We start from the raw sequence: 18510 nt of genomic DNA, 5'->3' as shown, positions 1-18510 counted from the left end.
GCCGAGCATGGTGGCATCCATATGTAGTCCCAGCTACTTGGGAGACTGAGAAATGAGAATCGTTTGAACCTGGGAGGTGGAGGTTGCAATGAGCTGAGATCACACCTCTGCACTTCAGCTCCAGCTTGGGTGACAGAGTGAGATTCTGTCTCAAAAAAAAAAAAAAAAAATTTAGCTGGGCATGGTGGTGTGTGCCTGTGGTTCCAGCTACTGGGGAGTCTGATGGGGGAGGATCGCTTGAGCCCATGAGGTTGAGGCTATAGTGAGCTGTGTTTGTGCCAATGCACTCTAGCCTGAGTGATAGAGTGAGACCCTCTGTCTCAAAAAAAAAGCATGAAAGTTATCTTTAAAATGCTTTGTGCCTCTGTGATGTATCTCAAAATAGGGTCAATCTTTTAAATCAATTGACCTAAAAACCCCAAATGCTATAATATATGAATCTTATTTTAGATGCAATTCCAAAGGTCCTATTTATGCTGTGTTTTTTCTCCTTACCCATGGTTATAAACCATGTCTGGGCCAAGTGAAATACTCAATAAGACTGTAAATGGAAAAAAAAAATGGGATAAATTTTTAGCCATTTCATAATTTACCTTGTTCAGAACAAATGATATAAAGAAAACAGTTAAAAACAACATCTATGTATATAGGAAAGTTTTATCTGCAATGAGCTAATTGTCTAGAATTTATGCATAAAATCATAAAGTATGCAAAAACAATTTAAAGCTATGAATTATAATATCAATTTATTGAATACCTTGTATGTGCCATACACAGTATGTCTATATCTACATTACGACCCTAAAATAAACACAATGACGCTCATAATACACAGATGCTCAGAGGTTCAATGACAGGCCTGAAGTCATACAGCTGGTGAGTAGTGAAGTCATTTCAAACACTTCTGGCTCCAAAGTACATGTTCTTTCCAATATGTACTTTTATCTAATTTATAAATGCGTAAGCTACACTGCTCAGTGACACAGTTACACAGAAGCTATCACTAGTATAGGTCTTTAGAAAAAGAACAGTGAAAGGACTTAAGCTTTCAAGTTCTCTTCCTTCAGAAAGAAAAAAACAAACAAAAAATAGTAAAAAGAAATTTGACCTCAGAGTTAGAAAATTAGCAGTAGCAGCTGATGACCAGCAGGTGTCACAAGCTCAAAAACCTACAGACGCCAGGCAGAGAATATGTGGACAGGACCAAGACATAAGATAATACGGAACTGGGGAGCCAGCATACCCAACCTGAAAGGATCTAAAGCCTTGTTAAAACAAAACAAAAAATAAGTCAACAGAACAGTGTGCTGCCCAAATAAAACATCTTCAGCCTTTACTGGTTTGGCTTCTAGATTAGGGTATACAAACAAGGAAGAACGAAATTGAGGAAGAAAAGGAACACAGAGTGGGTTAGTTGGACACAAAAACTTAACGCTGGACCCGTTCAAAGAGATGCTAATGAACTGTGTGTTTATTATGGGACAGGGTACTGGGAAAGCATAGAAGGAACCTTAACAGCAGGAATAGAAGAAGCCCATGAGCCTGTGCATGACTTTGTAGACCTGCCTATTACAGGTACAACATGTGTTTTAAACGTTTTGATTTCACAGAAATTTTGGGAGAATCCCTTATACCGGAGCCAGAGAGTATCTATCAGTGATGTTACCAAGAGCTAACCACATATTATCAAGTTTTTACTGAATATAGTCATATGCTTTTAAAGGATGGATAGATGAGTGATTTACTAGCAAGTGATTGTCAGTTGAACTTTGTTTAGAACAACAGCTAATGTATTGTCTTTAGGCTGGGCACAGGGGCTCATGCCTGTGATCCCAGCACTTTGGGAGGCCGAGGCGGGCAGACAGCCTGAGGTCAGGAGTTTGAGACCAGCCTGGCCAACATGGCAAAACCCCATCTCTACTGAAAGTATAAAAATTAGATGGGCATGGTGGGCACCTGTAATCCCAGCTACTCAGGAGGCTGAGGCAGGAGAATTGCTTGAACCCGGGAGGCGGAGGTTGCAGTGAGCCGAGATCACACCACTGCACTCCAGCCTGGGTTACAAGAGCAAAACTCCGTCTCAAAAGAAAATAAAAGGCTGGGTGCGGTGGCTCATGCGTGTAATCCCAGCACTTTGGGTGGGTAAGGTGGGCAGATCACGAGGTCAGGAGATCGAGACCATCCTGGCTTACACAGTGAAACCCCGTCTCTACTAAAAATACAAAAATTAGCCAGGCGTGGTGGCGGGCACCTGTAGTCCCAGCTACTCGGGAGGGTGAGGCAGGAGAATGGCGTGAACCTGGGAGGCGGAGCTTGCAGTGAGCTGAGATTGCGCCACTGCACTCCAGCCTGGGTGACAGGAAGACTCTGTCTCAAAAAAATAAATACATAAATAAAAAGTCTTTAATTCTCTTTTAAATATAATAACGATAGAACCCTTCAAAAATTAATAATAACCTGTCATTTTGGAATTTTCTTCCAAATGCTTATTTTCTTTTAATCCCATTATTATAATAAAAATGTTTTTTCCAAAATTAAATTTCTATTGGCAAACTGCTAATAATGGTTTCTTAATAGTTTACGTTTGAACATTCAAAATGAAGAAAAGAAACCAATATGCTAAACTAAGCTTTTCTGCTATACTGGTCTTCTTTAGTTGTAGACTTAAACCTCCCTTCCACGTCTTAACCGTATATATTCACCTAGACCACATATATCTCACTTTTTCCCACATTCAACAGCTGAACTGATCGTAAGTCAAAAAACTTCATGAAGCAATAGTCATTTTCCATATATGTGCTAACATTTTGAGCAGTTATGATACAGTCATAATACAAATGCTGTATTTCCCAATTCATGTGTATGGTTAAGAGAACTAGAGTCTTAATGCAACATTTCTTATTTAAAGAAACCAGCATTCAAGGTCTGAGGACTGGCTGAAGGTAATTAGCTTGCAAATTCACATTTAATTATTTCCAAATTTGTACTGTCTTAAAAAGCAAAAACCCTAGCTATAGTAACAGTACCAGCCTGAGAAAGCAGAATTAGAAATAATTCCCAACAAAAACTAAGCCAACTATTAATATATCTACAACAAACACAAGTAAAATGAAAGTATATCAGTAATTCTACTTTTTTTTTTTTTTTTTTTTTTATGACGGAGTCTCACTCTTGTCGCCCGGGCTGAAATGCAGCAGCCCAATCTCGGCTCACTACAACCTACACCTCCTGGGTTCAAGCGATTCTCCCATCTCAGCCTCCCGAGTAGCTGGGACAACAGGCATGTGCCACCACACTTGGCTAATTTTTGTATTTTTTTAGAGACAAGGTTTTACCATGTTGCCCAAGCTGGTCTCAAACTCCTGGGCTCAACTGATCCTCCCGCCTCATCCTCCCAGATCGCTGAGATTAGAGGCATAAGCCACCACATGCGGCTCCCTAAACTTCTTTTTGTTGTTGTTTGGAGACAGAGTCTTGCTCTGTCGCGCAGGCTGGAGTGCAGTGGTGTGATCTCAGCTCACTGCAACCTCCGCCTCCCAGGTTCAAGCAATTCTCCTGCCTCAGCCTCCTGAGTAGCTGGGATATAAAGGCATGCACCACCATGCCCAGCTTTTTTTTTTTTTTTTTTTTTGTATTTTTAGTAGAGACAGGGTTTCGCCATGTTGGTCAGGCTGGTCTCGAACTCCTGACCTCGTGATCCACCTGCCTTGGCTTCCCAAAGTGCTGGGATTACAGGCGTGAGCCACCATAAATAAAATTAGTGCCTTAAAGCCAGCGCAGAGAGACAGATTTGAGTTGGACTTATGTTTCCCTATAAGTAGACTTGCAATAAAAAGCTTTTCTTTCCTCAAAAACCTGGGACTTAGTCATGGCTTCTAGTGCATTGGGCAGCAAGTCCCTTTTGCTCCATAACACTGTAGGAAATAAATTTCTGTTGTTTATAAGCTACCTAGATTACTGTCTTTTGTTATGGCAGCTGAAAGGGACTAAGATACCATACCATGTATTCCATTAGATTATAAATGTCTGCCTATTCCCCCAAAAGTTCCTTGTGGGCAGGGCCTGGGTCTCTGTAATCTCGTTATAAACCTAGCACAGTGCCTGGCTGATAGGTGTTGAATATTTCCACTCTAATTAAAAAAAAAAAAAAAAGTAATAGAAATCTCTTATTCGTATAATGCTTCACAGCTTATTCACTCTCACTGGACCCTCTCCTAATGTTGGTACTGCAGAAATGGCCAAGATTCAACTAATAACACTGGCATATTACTAGAGGTGATGGTATTTATTCCATTTGGAGTAACTTAGGATTAAAATCAAAACTCTCACAGAATTGGCTTTGCTCAACAAGCCAACTAAAAACAAGTTGTCCATACAACTATTATATATCAATAAAAAAACTGATATTATATATCAATAAAATAAAAAATATATATCAATATATTGATATACAGATATCAATATATCTATTAAAAAGGCTGCCCTTTTAATTTTCCCAAATAATAACTGATGAGGCAAGTCTGTCATTAACACTAGTCTCAAAATCAAATTAGATTTTTAAAAATAAGGAGAATCATTTAAATACAAATATTCCAGGTGATCACACAAGTGAAAATGTTATCTAAGAAGAAAATAAGTTTGAGTGAGAACTGCAAACAAAAGATCTGAGATTTACTTAGGAGAGCAAACATACTTACTCTATTAAGCGCTTTGGGGATGAGCCACTTTGATGGAATTCATCGGCATCATAAAATTCATCTTCACTGCTGGAGTAAGAGAACTCTGGGACTGTATTTGGAGACAAGTTCACATGGCTTGGAGAAGTGAGACTGCTACTCGGTGGTGAATGACCACTGCCTAGGAATTTAAAAGGGTTTTAGAGAAAAATGTTGGTGATAGAGAAGAAACTAGGGAGATGGAGTCAAAGCAGACTTTTCTAAAATCAAGGAAGAGTTTGGTTAAGTTTGTAAAAGCTGCTACACTATTTATAAAGAAAATCAACATTTAAACTCCACACAGAAAATGGCAAATCATGATATAAAATGAGGACACAGGCTTTTAAATAAATGAAACAAAAAGCTTTGTCCCCATTCTATAAAGATTATCATTAATACTAGGAAGGGGGCCCTTTTGATTATATGAGTTGTGGAGTTGCAAGGACCACAACAGATATGATTACCAGTGGGATGCCAGGGCTCTTATTTTACACTGCAGATCCAGATACCTAAAAATGCAGCAGTGAGCCACTGGGAATGCAAAATGGAAAGAGTATTAAGACCACATAAACATTAAAATATTGCGGGATATCACATTCCTATCATTCAGTATTTTCTGGCAATCACATGGAAAATGCACACACCATCCAAATTCCTCTCTTTTTTCCACCTAAGTCAGGGGCTCAGAGGTGGAGATAAAAATAGAGGGCTACTATGACAAGAATGCAGAAAATGAAAAGATTCAGAAGAACATTTTTCTATTCCTAAACAGTCTAACTAAAGAAATGGAAATGAATGAAGACCCAGAGAAAGAAGACTGTCATCTAATCTCTGAGATGATCATCTGGTACCTTGTCTAGTAGTAAAGCAAGAACAAAAAAGTATCAAACCAATCGACAAATGGAGTATTAAGATCAATTTAACTTAATGAGCATTTAAGGGCTATCAGGCAATTTATGCTAATCTACAGATGTCTGGTGAAGATTCAAGTTTATTAAGACACTGACGGCAATTTGAAAGCCAGGGCCACGGTTCTGGAAGAAATTGAAGACAGCAATAAAAATGAATCCAGGCTAGGCACAATGGCTCATGCCTGTAATTCCAGCACTTTGGGAGGACCAGATGGGAGGACTGCTTGAGGCCAGGAGTTCAAGACCAGCCTGGGCAACAAAGTGAGAGCCCCGTCTCTTAAAAAAACAAATAAATAAATTAGCTGGGCATGGTGTGCCTGTGGTCCCAGCTACACGAGAGGTTGAGGCAGGATCACTTGATCTGAGGAGGTTGAGGCTGCAGTGAGTTGTGTTTGTGCTACTGAGGTCCAGCCTGGGTAAACAGAGTGAGACCTTGTCTCAAAAAAAAAAAAAAAAAACAAAACAAAAAAAAAAAAAAAACAAATCCAGAGTCACAGATTTTTTGCCCATTCCTGTATCTGTGGTTCAATAGTTATGAAAAAGAGCACATGGGTTTGCCACATTTAGTCATCATATTCACAAAGGTATTTTAAAAAGATAACATAAAAAGTTTAACCCTTAAAAGGTAATGCTTATTTTGGAAATTCCAAAGGTAGCTCACCTTATTAGTAAGTAACTTTATATTCTTTTTATTACCCAACAGAAAAAATAAGAGAAAAAAGCAGCTTTTTCTTATCGGAATTAAAAAAAAATTGACCAAGAATTGCAAATGATTAAGTAGCATGCAAATATTCCAGGTGATCACACAAGTGAAAATGTTATCTAAGAAGAAAATAAGTTTGAGTGAGAACTGCAAACAAAAGATCTGAGATTTACTTAGGAGAGCAAACATTTTATCTTATTCCTTTATTTCTTTTTTGTATTAGCAAGAAGGGAAAGAAAAGTGGAGAAAATGAAGTTAGGATGAAAAATCAAATAAGATATAAATCACAGAAATTTAATTTTAAAATTTTGTTTAAATCTATCTACTCTAAAGTGTTACATTTTTGAAATATCTTCAACTGAAATAGTTTTCAGAAGATTATCTTCTGGAAATAATTTTTACTAAAATTAATGTATATAAGAAGAGCTTCTCACTTATTCAAAGTCTGTTGCTAGTTTTATGTATTTCCAAACAGAAAAATTTTATAATTTTGGCTGTTTCAAAATTCTGACATAAAAATACAAATGACAACAAACAGGTACTATCTTTTAAATGAAGAAGAGGTGACACAGCTCAGGAAATACAGAAGTCAGCTAAAATATTTCAATTTCATTATTCAAATTGCTCATCAGCTTTTTCCCAAGAGCTTCAAGTAAGGGAGCTACTTTTTTTCTTTCAAAATTCAAAGGCACCTGCCCACGCTGTTAAATAGTAAAGATCAAAGTAAAAGCATCAGTACTTTTACTAATTCAAATTTTTAAAATCACACATTTTAAAATCACAATTTTTAAAATTCATTATTACATAGGAAAAATCCTACCCAGGAAAAAAATCTGAGGATGAACAAAAGCGGCTGATCTCCCACTTCTTCAAGAGTGGTTTTGGTTTTGGTTTCCAGGTTTAATAGTGTGAAAAGTGCTAGATGCATCCTTGAGTTTTGTCTTACAAGTTATTCAACATACATTTAATTAATTTTAAAACAAGAATAAATCTAGTATCTAACACTGATAGTATCCCTGTAAAATAGAGAAAAAATAAAGACTATAAGCTTAAACGAATTAAGAAAATGCAGGCTGGGCGTGGTGGCTCACACCTGTAATCCCAGCACTTTGGGAGGTCAAGGTGGATAGATCACCTGAGGTCAGGAGTTCGAGACCAGCCTGGCCAACAGGGTGAAATGCCGTCTCTACTAAAAATACAAAAACTGGTGGGGGCGTGGTGGTGCACACCTTTATTCTCAGCTACTCAGGAGGCTGAGGCAGGAGAATCGCTTGAACCCGGGGAGTGGAGGGTGCAGTGAGTCGAGATGGTGCCACTGGACTCCAGCCTGGACAACAGAGTGAGACTCCATCTCAAAAACAAAAAAACAAAACAAACAAAAAAAAGAAATGCAAATTAAAATGAAGTATCTTTTTTCTGACTATAAAACTGACAAAAAGGTGAAAGATTGATAAATGTTTTCTAAAAAAATACACATATGACAAAGGTGCTGTACAAGGATATCACTGAAGTATTGTTTATAGTGGAAGAACACTGGAAAAAATTTAAATGTCCATCAGTGGAAAAAACAAGCAATACCTGCCTAGGCAGCTGTAAAAAGAATGCTGTAGACCTAATTTTACAAACACGGAAAGTGCCCTAAGTGTTCTTTGTTAAAGGAAAAATGCAAGTTACAGAAACACATTACCTAACTTAGGTTTAAACAAAAACAATAAAAATACACAACATAAGTGTATATGCACATACACGTATGCAAATTACTGGGGGGAGAGTAAAGAGGACTTCCCGTTTTTATTCTGTGTACTTCTGTGTCAGCTAGAAAGTATGCAAGTCTAGCTGGAGTAAATTTTTCAGAAAGTCAACATAGATCACCAAATGAATGTTAAGGTAAAAAACAAAACTCTGTAATATTTTATTTTATTTAAATTATTATTATTCCAGGTATGGTGCCTCATGCCTGTATCATCCCAGCACACTGGGAGGCTGACGCAGGAAGACTGCTTGAGCCCAAGAGTTTGAGACCAGCCTGAGCAATATAGGAAGACTCCTCTCTACAAAAACTAAAAAATCAGCCAAGTGTGGTGGTGTGTGCCTGTGGTCCCAGCTACTTGGGAGACTGAGGCCTGGGAGGTCAAAACTACAGTGAACCCTGATCATACCACTGCACTCCAGCCTGAGTGACAGAGTGAGACCCTGTCTCAAAAATAAAAATTAAAAAATTTTAAAAATAAATAAATAATACTTACTTACTGAAGCTTTTCTTTCAAACACAGAGCTAACCACTTCATGTATGGAACTGTAATGTTAAAACTAAGATATCTCCAACAGAAATATACAACACATTTCTTCAACTTTCCCCCCTCCTCATCAGAGGTCACAAACAAACCTCAAATTTTAATAAAGAGTTATGAGAAATAAAGAAATTATGCATATCTATACCTGTACTATTTGGTGTAGGAGTCTGATGATGTCCCAAGGTAGCCAACACAGGTCCAACTGGGAGGGAAGATGGACGCTGCTCTGACTTACACAACTGAACAGGTTCTAGGAGATTTGAACATATAAAATAAGGTACAGAAACAGCCAAATACACATTCTATTGACTGTAATTGTCTGGGATTCAAAATCTGAAAGGTAATTTTTGAAACTCTTATTTCATTAAGTCTAGTTCCATGCTACTCCTTCCTTTTGACTTCCTAACCTCTTAAACTCAATGATGATATGCTACAGAGTACTAAGATACCAGGCAGGATATCAAAAGACCAGCTACAGTAGGCCAATACTGCAGTACAACTACACTGGAAAACCAACAAATGCTTCTGATGACAATGTGTTTCTGAGCCTCAAACGACATAAAGTCAGAAGTGGAGTACAGTACCGCCCCCTCTTTAGCCCCAAGAGGTAGCTTAAGCTAATTCACTTAAGGAGTAAAAACTCACAAAAGGATTTCACATACTTACTAGTATTTTTAAAAAGAATTTTCCCTTTTATAGTACAATTTCTGACTTCACTATGCCATCATTGAAAACATAGAAATGTTGGATACAACAAAAGGACAAAAGGAATCAGTCAGTGTAGCTAGGTATTGGCCCTGAGCCCTAAAAATTTGCATTTATTGCTCTATACCAAAAAAAAAAAAAAAAAACCACACCCAGATGTCATGTGATCAGTAGGCATCATAAATTTCCTTCTTCACTTTCTCATTATCTTAAAATCTACCATGAACATACCATTTGTGTTGTTCAGAGCCACACAGAATACCCCAAAACGGAACATCCCTGGGTTATCCTGAATAAGGTATAGTAATTTTTCCTTGCTAGCCATGAATTCTGAGTCACAGAATTCTGTCCTACCAGTGAATCCAAATCTTAGTAACCACGTTTGTTTTCTAGCTCACTTTGAATACCAAAACCACTCTCATCACACTTCAGTAAAGCCCCAATATCAAAACACTATCATCTTTTTCTAGTTCACTTTTGGCTGTATTATTTTTTGAGTCCTTTTATTTATTAAAAACAAGGAAAACCAAAAATAAACAGTAATAGCTGAGACTGCTATGACAGCCACACAAATTATTTTTTTCTCATTAATGAATCTATGACATACTTTCTCAAATTACCTGGAGGTAACACAGTCTGGGAAGGCATTGTGCTGATCACAGGTTCCAAAGGACTAGGTTGATATATTGCATCTACAGGATTAATAGTACTCTAAGATAAAGAAACACAATATAGTTATTTTTAATTAAATGTTCTTCTCATGCTACCCTCCCAAATGCCCACATTTATGACCGCAAAATCCTGAAGGTAGCTATACAGATATGTTGATCAAAATGAAAAGAGGAAATGAAACACCTATACAGAAGTGTAAGAGTTTCTTAAAGCATAGTAAGGAAAGAAAATGAATGAATCTCTGTCACAGAAGAAGGTAAAGCTAAATGGAAAAACTAAGGAGTTATAAAATGGTGTGGGGAGATTTCAGGAAGTCAAAACCACCTCTCAATTCAATTCAGTGCTTCTCAATTTCTTAATTCACCACAAATATTGTTTCTCTGTTTCTTTCACTTTTGGTGAGTTACACCAAATGTCCAAGTAAATGTACCTGCACCACTAGGATCTCATCTTTCCATCCCATACTGCTGCCATCACACAGTACAGTCACTCCTCAAGTACCCAAGGGGGACTGGTTCCAAGCGCCCCCTCAGGATACCAAAATCAACAGATAATCAAGTCCCTGATATAATATGGTGTATTTGCATGCAACCTACATATACCCTCCCATATAAGTTAAATCATCTCTAAATTACTTATAACACCTAATATTATGTAAATATTATATAAGTCACCATTATACTATATTGTTTAGGAAATAATGACAAGGAAAACAGTATATACATATTCAGTAAAGAGGTACTTTTTTTTCCCTCAAATATTTTTAATCCACGGTTGGTTGAATCCACAGATGCAGAAGGCTGACTGTGTGTCTAGTTTTATGGTCACTAAAGAGAAAGAGATGTATCTTCTAATTGGGGAGTGTAGAGAAGAGGGCTTGCTTTCTGAGGATTCAGAAGAGAGGGAGAAAAAAATTCAGACATGTAGTTAATTTTAGAGGGGAGAAAAGTCTAGGATTCTCTGATTCTAAGTCAAGAAATTATTCTGACAGCATGAAGGCATTTTAAAAAGAAAACTCCATAACTTACTGATAGGGTTGGGGGTCGGGTGTGTACATGTTAAACCAAGGTCTTTGCCACAGCAAAGTTTACATTTACCATTTAGACAACTAAACTGGGCAAACTCAAGAAATAAAAATGTAAGTTTTTTAGCTTCAATTGATCTGGAAAACTGAACTTCACATATATATTAAGTAGTGCTTATAACAGAAGATACTAAAATGGAAATATAACGGAAAGATTTTGCCAACGAATAAGCCCAAAAAAGCAGTTGTAAAAACTTAAAATCACCCAATAATAGAAACTGAGGTAATGGTAAAGTTTTTGTAGCATTCTCATGTAATGTCTAAGTTAAAAAAATTTTTTTCCAGGCCATGTGAAAAACAAACAAACATACATTGTTTTCAGAACTGTTAAACAAAAAAAATTTAAAACCAAAAAAACCCAGCCCTCTTTCTGCATGAATATCTAAAACTCATTAAATAAGGTCTCTTCAATCAAGTGACTTGAACACAAGAATTCTGATTCTTGTCACTACAATAGTTTATCTGCCATAAATACTTTAACTAAAAAATGAAGGACACTTAGAGAAAACACTCCCAAAACAATCAGTAATAATTAAAAAAAAAAACAACAAAAAACTAAGAAACTGAAGTAGGGAATGTTTTGAAGCACTGAGAAAAGCAAAGAAACAGAGACTTGGAGTTTTTAATTTCTTAGAATCCTTAAGTCTCTTATCCTCTATGGGCCTCAGTTTCCCAGTCTGCAAAATAGTCTGTTTTATATGGGTGCTAAGGGCTTTCTGGTTATTTCTTTGATTCTATTTTCAGATAGCAGACCAAGCCATAATAACTAAACAAGTATCTCAACAAACCTGGAGCTGTTCCTAAAATAAATTCCTTGTTTACACAGCACTTATCTTGAAAATAACTCCAAATGCTTTACAAAAACAAAATTCCACCATTAACACTTTGATATACAGGAGTAAGAATATGTCACACCTCCTTACCCCTCCCACTGAAGGGAATAAGAAATAAAATAACTTGGCCGGGCGCGGTGGCTCAAGCCTGTAATCCCAGCACTTTGGGAGGCCGAGACGGGCGGATCACGAGGTCAGGAGATCGAGACCATCCTGGCTAACACAGTGAAACCCTGTCTCTACTAAAAATACAAAAAACTAGCCGGGCGAGGTGGCGGCGCCTGTAGTCCCAGCTACTCGGGAGGCTGAGGCAGGAGAATGGTGTGGGCCCGGGAGGCGGAGCTTGCAGTGAGCTGAGATCTGGCCACTGTACTCCAGCCTGGGTGACAGAGCGAGACTCCGTCTCAAAAAAAAAAAAAAAAAAAAAAAAAAAAAAAAAAAAAAAAAGAAAGAAATAAAATAACTTTGGAACAAGGGACCAGAATTATCTTTTGGATGTAATCTTTTATTTTCCAGATGAAATGTTCTTACAATTAGGCTGGTCAACCAAAGAAAACACTTAAAAACTTTTTGCACTGTTAAACAAAAATTATGGGAGGCTACTGTTTTGGATTGAACTCTTGTACTAGGGCCCAACAGATTAGACCAAACCAAAATGGAGTTACTCTTGCTAAATGCCGTATCATTAAACTCTAAGGAAGCAAGTGGATCCCAAAATAGACCAGTTTTTTTTCTGAAAATAGGAGATTCCAGTCTACCTGAGTCAGTGTAATATGGAAATGCTCTCTGTTTTAACCCTTAAAAGTAATCTGATGTTTTCAGCATTTTTTCCTGTTACAGTTCTCACCTTACAAAACCTACTGTTTGCCATTGCCCAGTGGGACCTCTCATTCTATTTTGTAGAATGGAGGCTGACCCAATCCATGCATCTTGAATAAAAGCCAATTCGATCTATGATTCAATTTGTTATAATTTTGTCTTTTGATAGCATGTATATTAAAAGTACTCAATCTTTTTGTTATTGTTGTTTTTGATAGAAAAAATAACGATGCTACACTTATCCACAGTCCTTGGTCAGTCAACTTCAGGCTAAAATATGTCACATTACATTCTACAACTTGCTTTAAAAATAAATGTGCAGAGCTTGAGAAGCAAAAATACTACTACTCAGCCCTCATCTATTGTGACATTAATGAAACCTATGTAATACAATGTATTGCACATACACATACATGTATGTATAGCTAATATTTATTGAATACTATGTGTTTGTTCTGTACCTTACAACACGTTTCTAAGGTAGAACCTTTCAGCTTTCTTTACAGGAAAAGACATTAAGACTCAGAAAGGTTAAGTAATTTGCCAAGGTCACAGGTAGTGAGTGGCAGGGCTGTTTTATTTGAACCCAAGCAGCCTGCCTCTAAGGCCTATTCCATGAACAGTTCCTCTACTTTTTCAAAATAAAAATTCTTAAGGAAAATATGCTCTAGTACCTGGGCAAATGATTCAAAGATATTTTTCTATTAGTTTAAATTTTCTATGAGCATGAACTTTCTAGATGTTTTTCATTGCAAATGATCAAGTGTTTTTGGTATGTTTTATAAAATCCTGCCTCTTTTATGTAACATAATATAACTAATTTGGCTTTGAGGGAAAAGAGATAAAAACAACAGCCAACAAGGTTTTCCTCTGGAGTCCTTGGGGACCATATAATGCTAGACAATACATAGAATCCTTTCCGATGAGGCTAACAATCTTCGACAGTATCTCAGGAAGAAATATTTCACTTTGTATTACATTTATATCATACAACTGTATTATATCACCATGGATCAAACTTTGAACTGACAAAAATTCTGATGTATTTAATTCAAATTCCAAACATGTTTGTTTTATTCCTGCTTTCTTAAGAAATATGCAAACACAGATTTAACTTAAAATTGTTTTAAAACCAAATATAAAGATAATATACTCATCCTTTCAAGTACAATCATGAGATGTTTTTGAAAATTTACAGAATGTTTTTCCAGATCTCAGACAAGCTGGCATTTGTAGGTCTAGGACAAAAAAAAAAAAAAGGCTGCCTCCTGCTTCAGGAATACAGACTGAACAGAGGTCACTCAGTTACCATAAAACTAGGGTAAGCACAAACCACAAACCTTCAAACTCTTTTATTTCCAGCTGGGAAATACTAACAATACAATTTTCTTCTTTCTTTTTAGAGGGGAAGTTGAATATAAGGAAAAGGTAAAAAGATAAGAGAGAGGAAAGAGTAAGAAGATAGCTATAAGAGAAAGAATTCATGTTGTAAATTGTTCCAACAAAAATGCAGTACATACCACATTAACAATGACGGTTAACACACACACAAAAACTAAAAATAAAAGATAAAATAATAGTAACCTATAAACATATTCAAATAGATTAAGGTGTGTTTCACTATTGTACTCCCCCCAACCCCACTTTCATCTGAGAAAAAAAGAAATTAGACAAGAAATGTGGCACTGAGTTATGCATTATTTAATTGAAAAAGCTGAGTATTCATACCATGATTAACCCTTCAAGTTAATACATGCAAAGTGATTCAATCTGAATCCACACTTAGAAAAATTTTAAGATTGTCATTTCCCCTGCAAATGATTGCTGAAAGATGTGAGCTTAAAGGAAATTGCGAGAGTCAACAACAAAAAGCAGTGAGTAGTTGGCACTGAAAAATGAGTAGTAATTCAGGCTTCTCCTGATATGACTGGTTATAATGCTCTGCAGAAGTAAAGGGAAACAAAAAGATTAGATTAAACTTACTATCATTCCATCTGCATGCTTCTCCGCATTACTCTGGTCCTTAAGGAAAAATGTTAAAAATATTAACTTTATTCTTACAATTAAGTAATTCCTTGTGTATTTCTCCTACAAGAAAGCTTATTACTAGGTAAGCAATAATGTTAGAACATGATTTCTCTGCCTCCACTAAGATTTTAATTCCATGTGTACATTCTGAGCCAAACACAATTCTAACACTGGCTACACAAAAATCAACACCAACAGCACGGCAATTATTTTTCTATATAGGGATTTAACTAAGTTCATCATGGAAATATCCCATAGAACTGTAATCACGTTCAAAATTCCAGGCAAAAGTGATCTCTACATGGATGAACCTTTGAAAACATGATGTTAAGTGAAAGAAGCTAGTCACAAAAGACCACATACTGTAATATTCAACTTACATGAAGAGTCAAGAATAGACAAATCTAGAGAGAGAAAGCAGATTAATAGTTGCCAAAGGCTGGATGGGGTGGGGGGTAGGAGGCTGTTGGAAAAGAAAGGGAGGCACTGACGTTCCTCAGCTTACAGTGGAGTTTACCTCCCAATAAACCCATCTGAAGTTGAAAATACTGTAAGTCAAAGATGCATTTAATTCATTTAACCTACCAAACAGCATAGCTTATCCTAACCTACCTTAAACGTGTTATAGAACACTTATATTAGCCTACGGTTAGGCAAAAACCATCTTGCAAAAACCATCTTGCAGAGTTTCAGTTGGTTACCCTTGTGATCGCGTGGCTGACTGGGAGCTATGGCTTGTTGCCACTGCCCAGTATAGTGAGAGAAGATCATATGGCATTATCAGTAGCCTGGGAAAAAACCAAAACTCAAATTCAAAGTACAGTTTCTATTGAATGCATATTACTTTTTTGCCATCATGAAGTTGAAGAATCCTAAGTCAAACCATTGTTAAGTCAGGGACCATCTATACAGAAAATCTATATAGAAAATGATTGCTTAATAGGTATAGGGTTTCTTTTTGCAGTGATAAAAGTATGCTAAAAGTAAATTATGGTGATGGCTGTACAATTTTGTAAATATAATAAAAACCATTGAAATAAACCATTTGTTTATTTATCTCTTTATTGGCCATCTACCCTAGGGTACAATCTTGGTGAGGACTTTGGTCATCTTACCACTTGTATTAGTCTGTGTGGGCTGCCATAACAAAATACCATAGACTGGGTGGCTTAAAGAACATCCATGACTTTGAAGACTTGGTGCAAAAAGAGAAAGACTCATGCCTGTAATGCCAGCATTTTGGAAGGCCGAGGACGGAGAATCACTTGAAGCCAGGACTTTGAGACCAGTCTGGGCAAAAAAGCAAGAACCTGTCTCTACAAAAAATTTTAAAATTAGTGAGTGGGGCACTGTGGTGAGCACCTGTAGTCACAGCTACTCAGGGTGCTGAGGCAGGAGGATCACTTGTACCCAGGAGTTTGAGGTTACAGTGAGTTATTTATGACTGTGACACTGCACTCCAGTCTGGGTGACAGAGCAAGACACTATCTCTTAGAAAAAGAGAGAAAGGGAAAGAAAGAAGAGAGAGGGAGAATATGAACTATCTCACTAGTAAATTTTTATACTGATTACATGTTGAAATAGTATTTTTGGTATACTGGGTTAATAAAATACATTATTAAAATTAATCTCACTTGTTTCTTTTTATCTTTTAAAATGCTGTTATAAGAAAATTTTAAATTACATTTATAGCTTTCATATTTTTATTGTATAGCACTGGTCTAGACTTAGGATATTCTATAGGAACCAACAAAATTAAAGCCTCAAATTCTAAGTCATCAACAGTATTTATCTGCATCTATTTTATGCAAGATTATAAAAACTACATAAATCAAATTGATCTGTGTCTACCTTGAAAAATGTTAATAGTCTCTATCTTTGCCTATAAGAATAACCATTTAAAGTGCCTGATTTTAATTGTATTGAAATACTGTTTTACTGCATGATTTAACTGGTGAAAATCAACCAGAGTTTAAATTTGTAGCAACTATACCTCATAACCAAAGCATGTCTACCACAGTCTTTCAATTTCAGTGATAATTAAACAATGCAAAAATAGTGCTCTGGTAAATCACAGTCAACCCCCTGGCACATGCCGTTCTGACAGGCATTCTGAGTTATGGTATGTGGTCACATCACCTGACTCTGATACTGGTTAAGTCTCCACCTGCAGAGGCCTCCTAGCTTATCTTTGCTCTGTCCTGCCCGTCTCTCCCCTTACCCCCCAGCTCCACTGCAGTCTCCCAGGAGAAGAACATCAGCTGTCTCCACCAAGGGTAAAAGGAAGGATGTATTCTGAGATAACAAAGCCCACTTGAAAATTCCACTAACCAGGTGGTCTCAAAACTTTGCTGCACATTAAAACCACCCAGGGGTTTAAAATAATCCCAATACCCAGGTGATACCCCATACAAGAGAATTATAACAGAATGTCTACAGGTGGGAGCCAGGAATCAGAACTGATTTCCAAATGACTCCAGTGTGCAGTAAAGTTTGGGAACCAACACGCTAATCATTTAAGGCAGGAGAGAATCTACTGGGAGTGGGAATTCAAATGAAAGAATCAAAACTGGAAAGAGCTTAAAATTAAAATTTTTACTTACAGCATGCCACCTCTAAGAAGCTGATACTAATCAGCCCCAAACAAGAAAGGTATCAAATTAGCTATCTTCTCATATCACTTTGGGGTCTCAAATGGCATTATCTCCCTCAAAGTAGTTGATTCCGATATTTTATTAACCTGCCAGTGAATAACAGTCTGCCAAAGTGGCTATAACAATTTATATTTCCATCAGTACTCGATGGAAGTTCTCCAATTTTTGCCAGATGTGTTACTGTCACTTTAAAATTTGCATCCTTCTATTTTTTTAAATTTAATAAACACTTATTTAGAGCTTATCACATGCCAGCTACCAAGAGCATCACAAATAATAATTCATTTAGTCTCACAGTATCAGTAAGTGATGACATTATTATTATCCCTCTTGTATATGGAATATAAACCAAAGCACAGCAAGGATAAATAAACTTCCTCCGGGGTGGGGCTTGGATTCATACTCAGTATGGGTCCATAATCCATGCTCTTTAAGACTATGCAAAGTTGACTGTCATTATTATTCTAAAATCTTTTATTTTAATCACAGATTAACTGATTAAATTTACCTAAAGATTAGTTTATAGGGATGGTCATCACAGCACATCAGAGAAGTGGCTAAGTAAAAAAAATCATATAGTGAAAATACTAAACCATGCAACCATTAAAAGTAATGCATTAGAAAAATCACTCAGTAATTCAGTTATTTATCAGGCACCTCCTATATGGTAAGCAACTGTAGGTACTGAGGATACAATGGGGTTATGAACTGAATGTTTGTGTCCCTTCCCAAATTCCTATGTTGAAGCCCTAACCCCAAAGGTAGCTATATTTGGAGACGAGATCTCTACAGAAGTAACTAAGGTTAACTGGGATCATAAGGATGGGTCCTCGATTCAATAAGATTAGTGTCCTTGTAAGAAGAGACACCAAACAGTTTGCTATCTCACATGTGCACGCTCCCTCTCTCTGTGCATACTCACCAAGGAAAGACTATGTGAAGACATGGCTATTTACATGCCAAGAGAAGAGCCCTCATCAGAAACTGAACAGGCCAGAACGTTGATCTTGGACTTCTGGCTTCCAGAACAGTGAAAAAATAAACTTCTGTTCTTGAAGCCACCCAGTCTATGGGGTTTTATTATGGCAGCCC

General features: G+C 36.8%; 1 protein-coding gene across 10 annotated transcripts in view; it reads right to left on the bottom strand.

The window, feature by feature from the left end:
- OSBPL9 (oxysterol binding protein like 9) overlaps positions 1–18510 on the bottom strand; it is a 170237-nt gene that overhangs the window by 18914 nt on the left and 132813 nt on the right. For 5 of the 10 annotated variants that reach the window (XM_010370411.2, XM_010370408.2, XM_010370404.2 and 2 more), the window contains 4 exons: positions 14720–14758; positions 9949–10039; positions 8769–8873; positions 4698–4857 (listed from right to left, as the gene is read on the bottom strand). In XM_010370411.2, coding sequence (XP_010368713.1) covers positions 4698–4857; positions 8769–8873; positions 9949–10039; positions 14720–14758 — 395 coding nt within the window. The remainder of the gene's footprint in view (positions 1–4697; positions 4858–8768; positions 8874–9948; positions 10040–14719; positions 14759–18510) is intronic. The other 5 variants (XM_010370406.2, XM_010370414.2, XM_010370405.2 and 2 more) reach the window with 1 other exon arrangement.

The sequence above is a fragment of the Rhinopithecus roxellana genome, chromosome 12, assembly GCF_007565055.1.
Source record: "Rhinopithecus roxellana isolate Shanxi Qingling chromosome 12, ASM756505v1, whole genome shotgun sequence".
Taxonomy (NCBI): domain Eukaryota; kingdom Metazoa; phylum Chordata; class Mammalia; order Primates; family Cercopithecidae; genus Rhinopithecus; species Rhinopithecus roxellana.
This window is presented reverse-complemented; position numbering and strand designations above follow the sequence as displayed.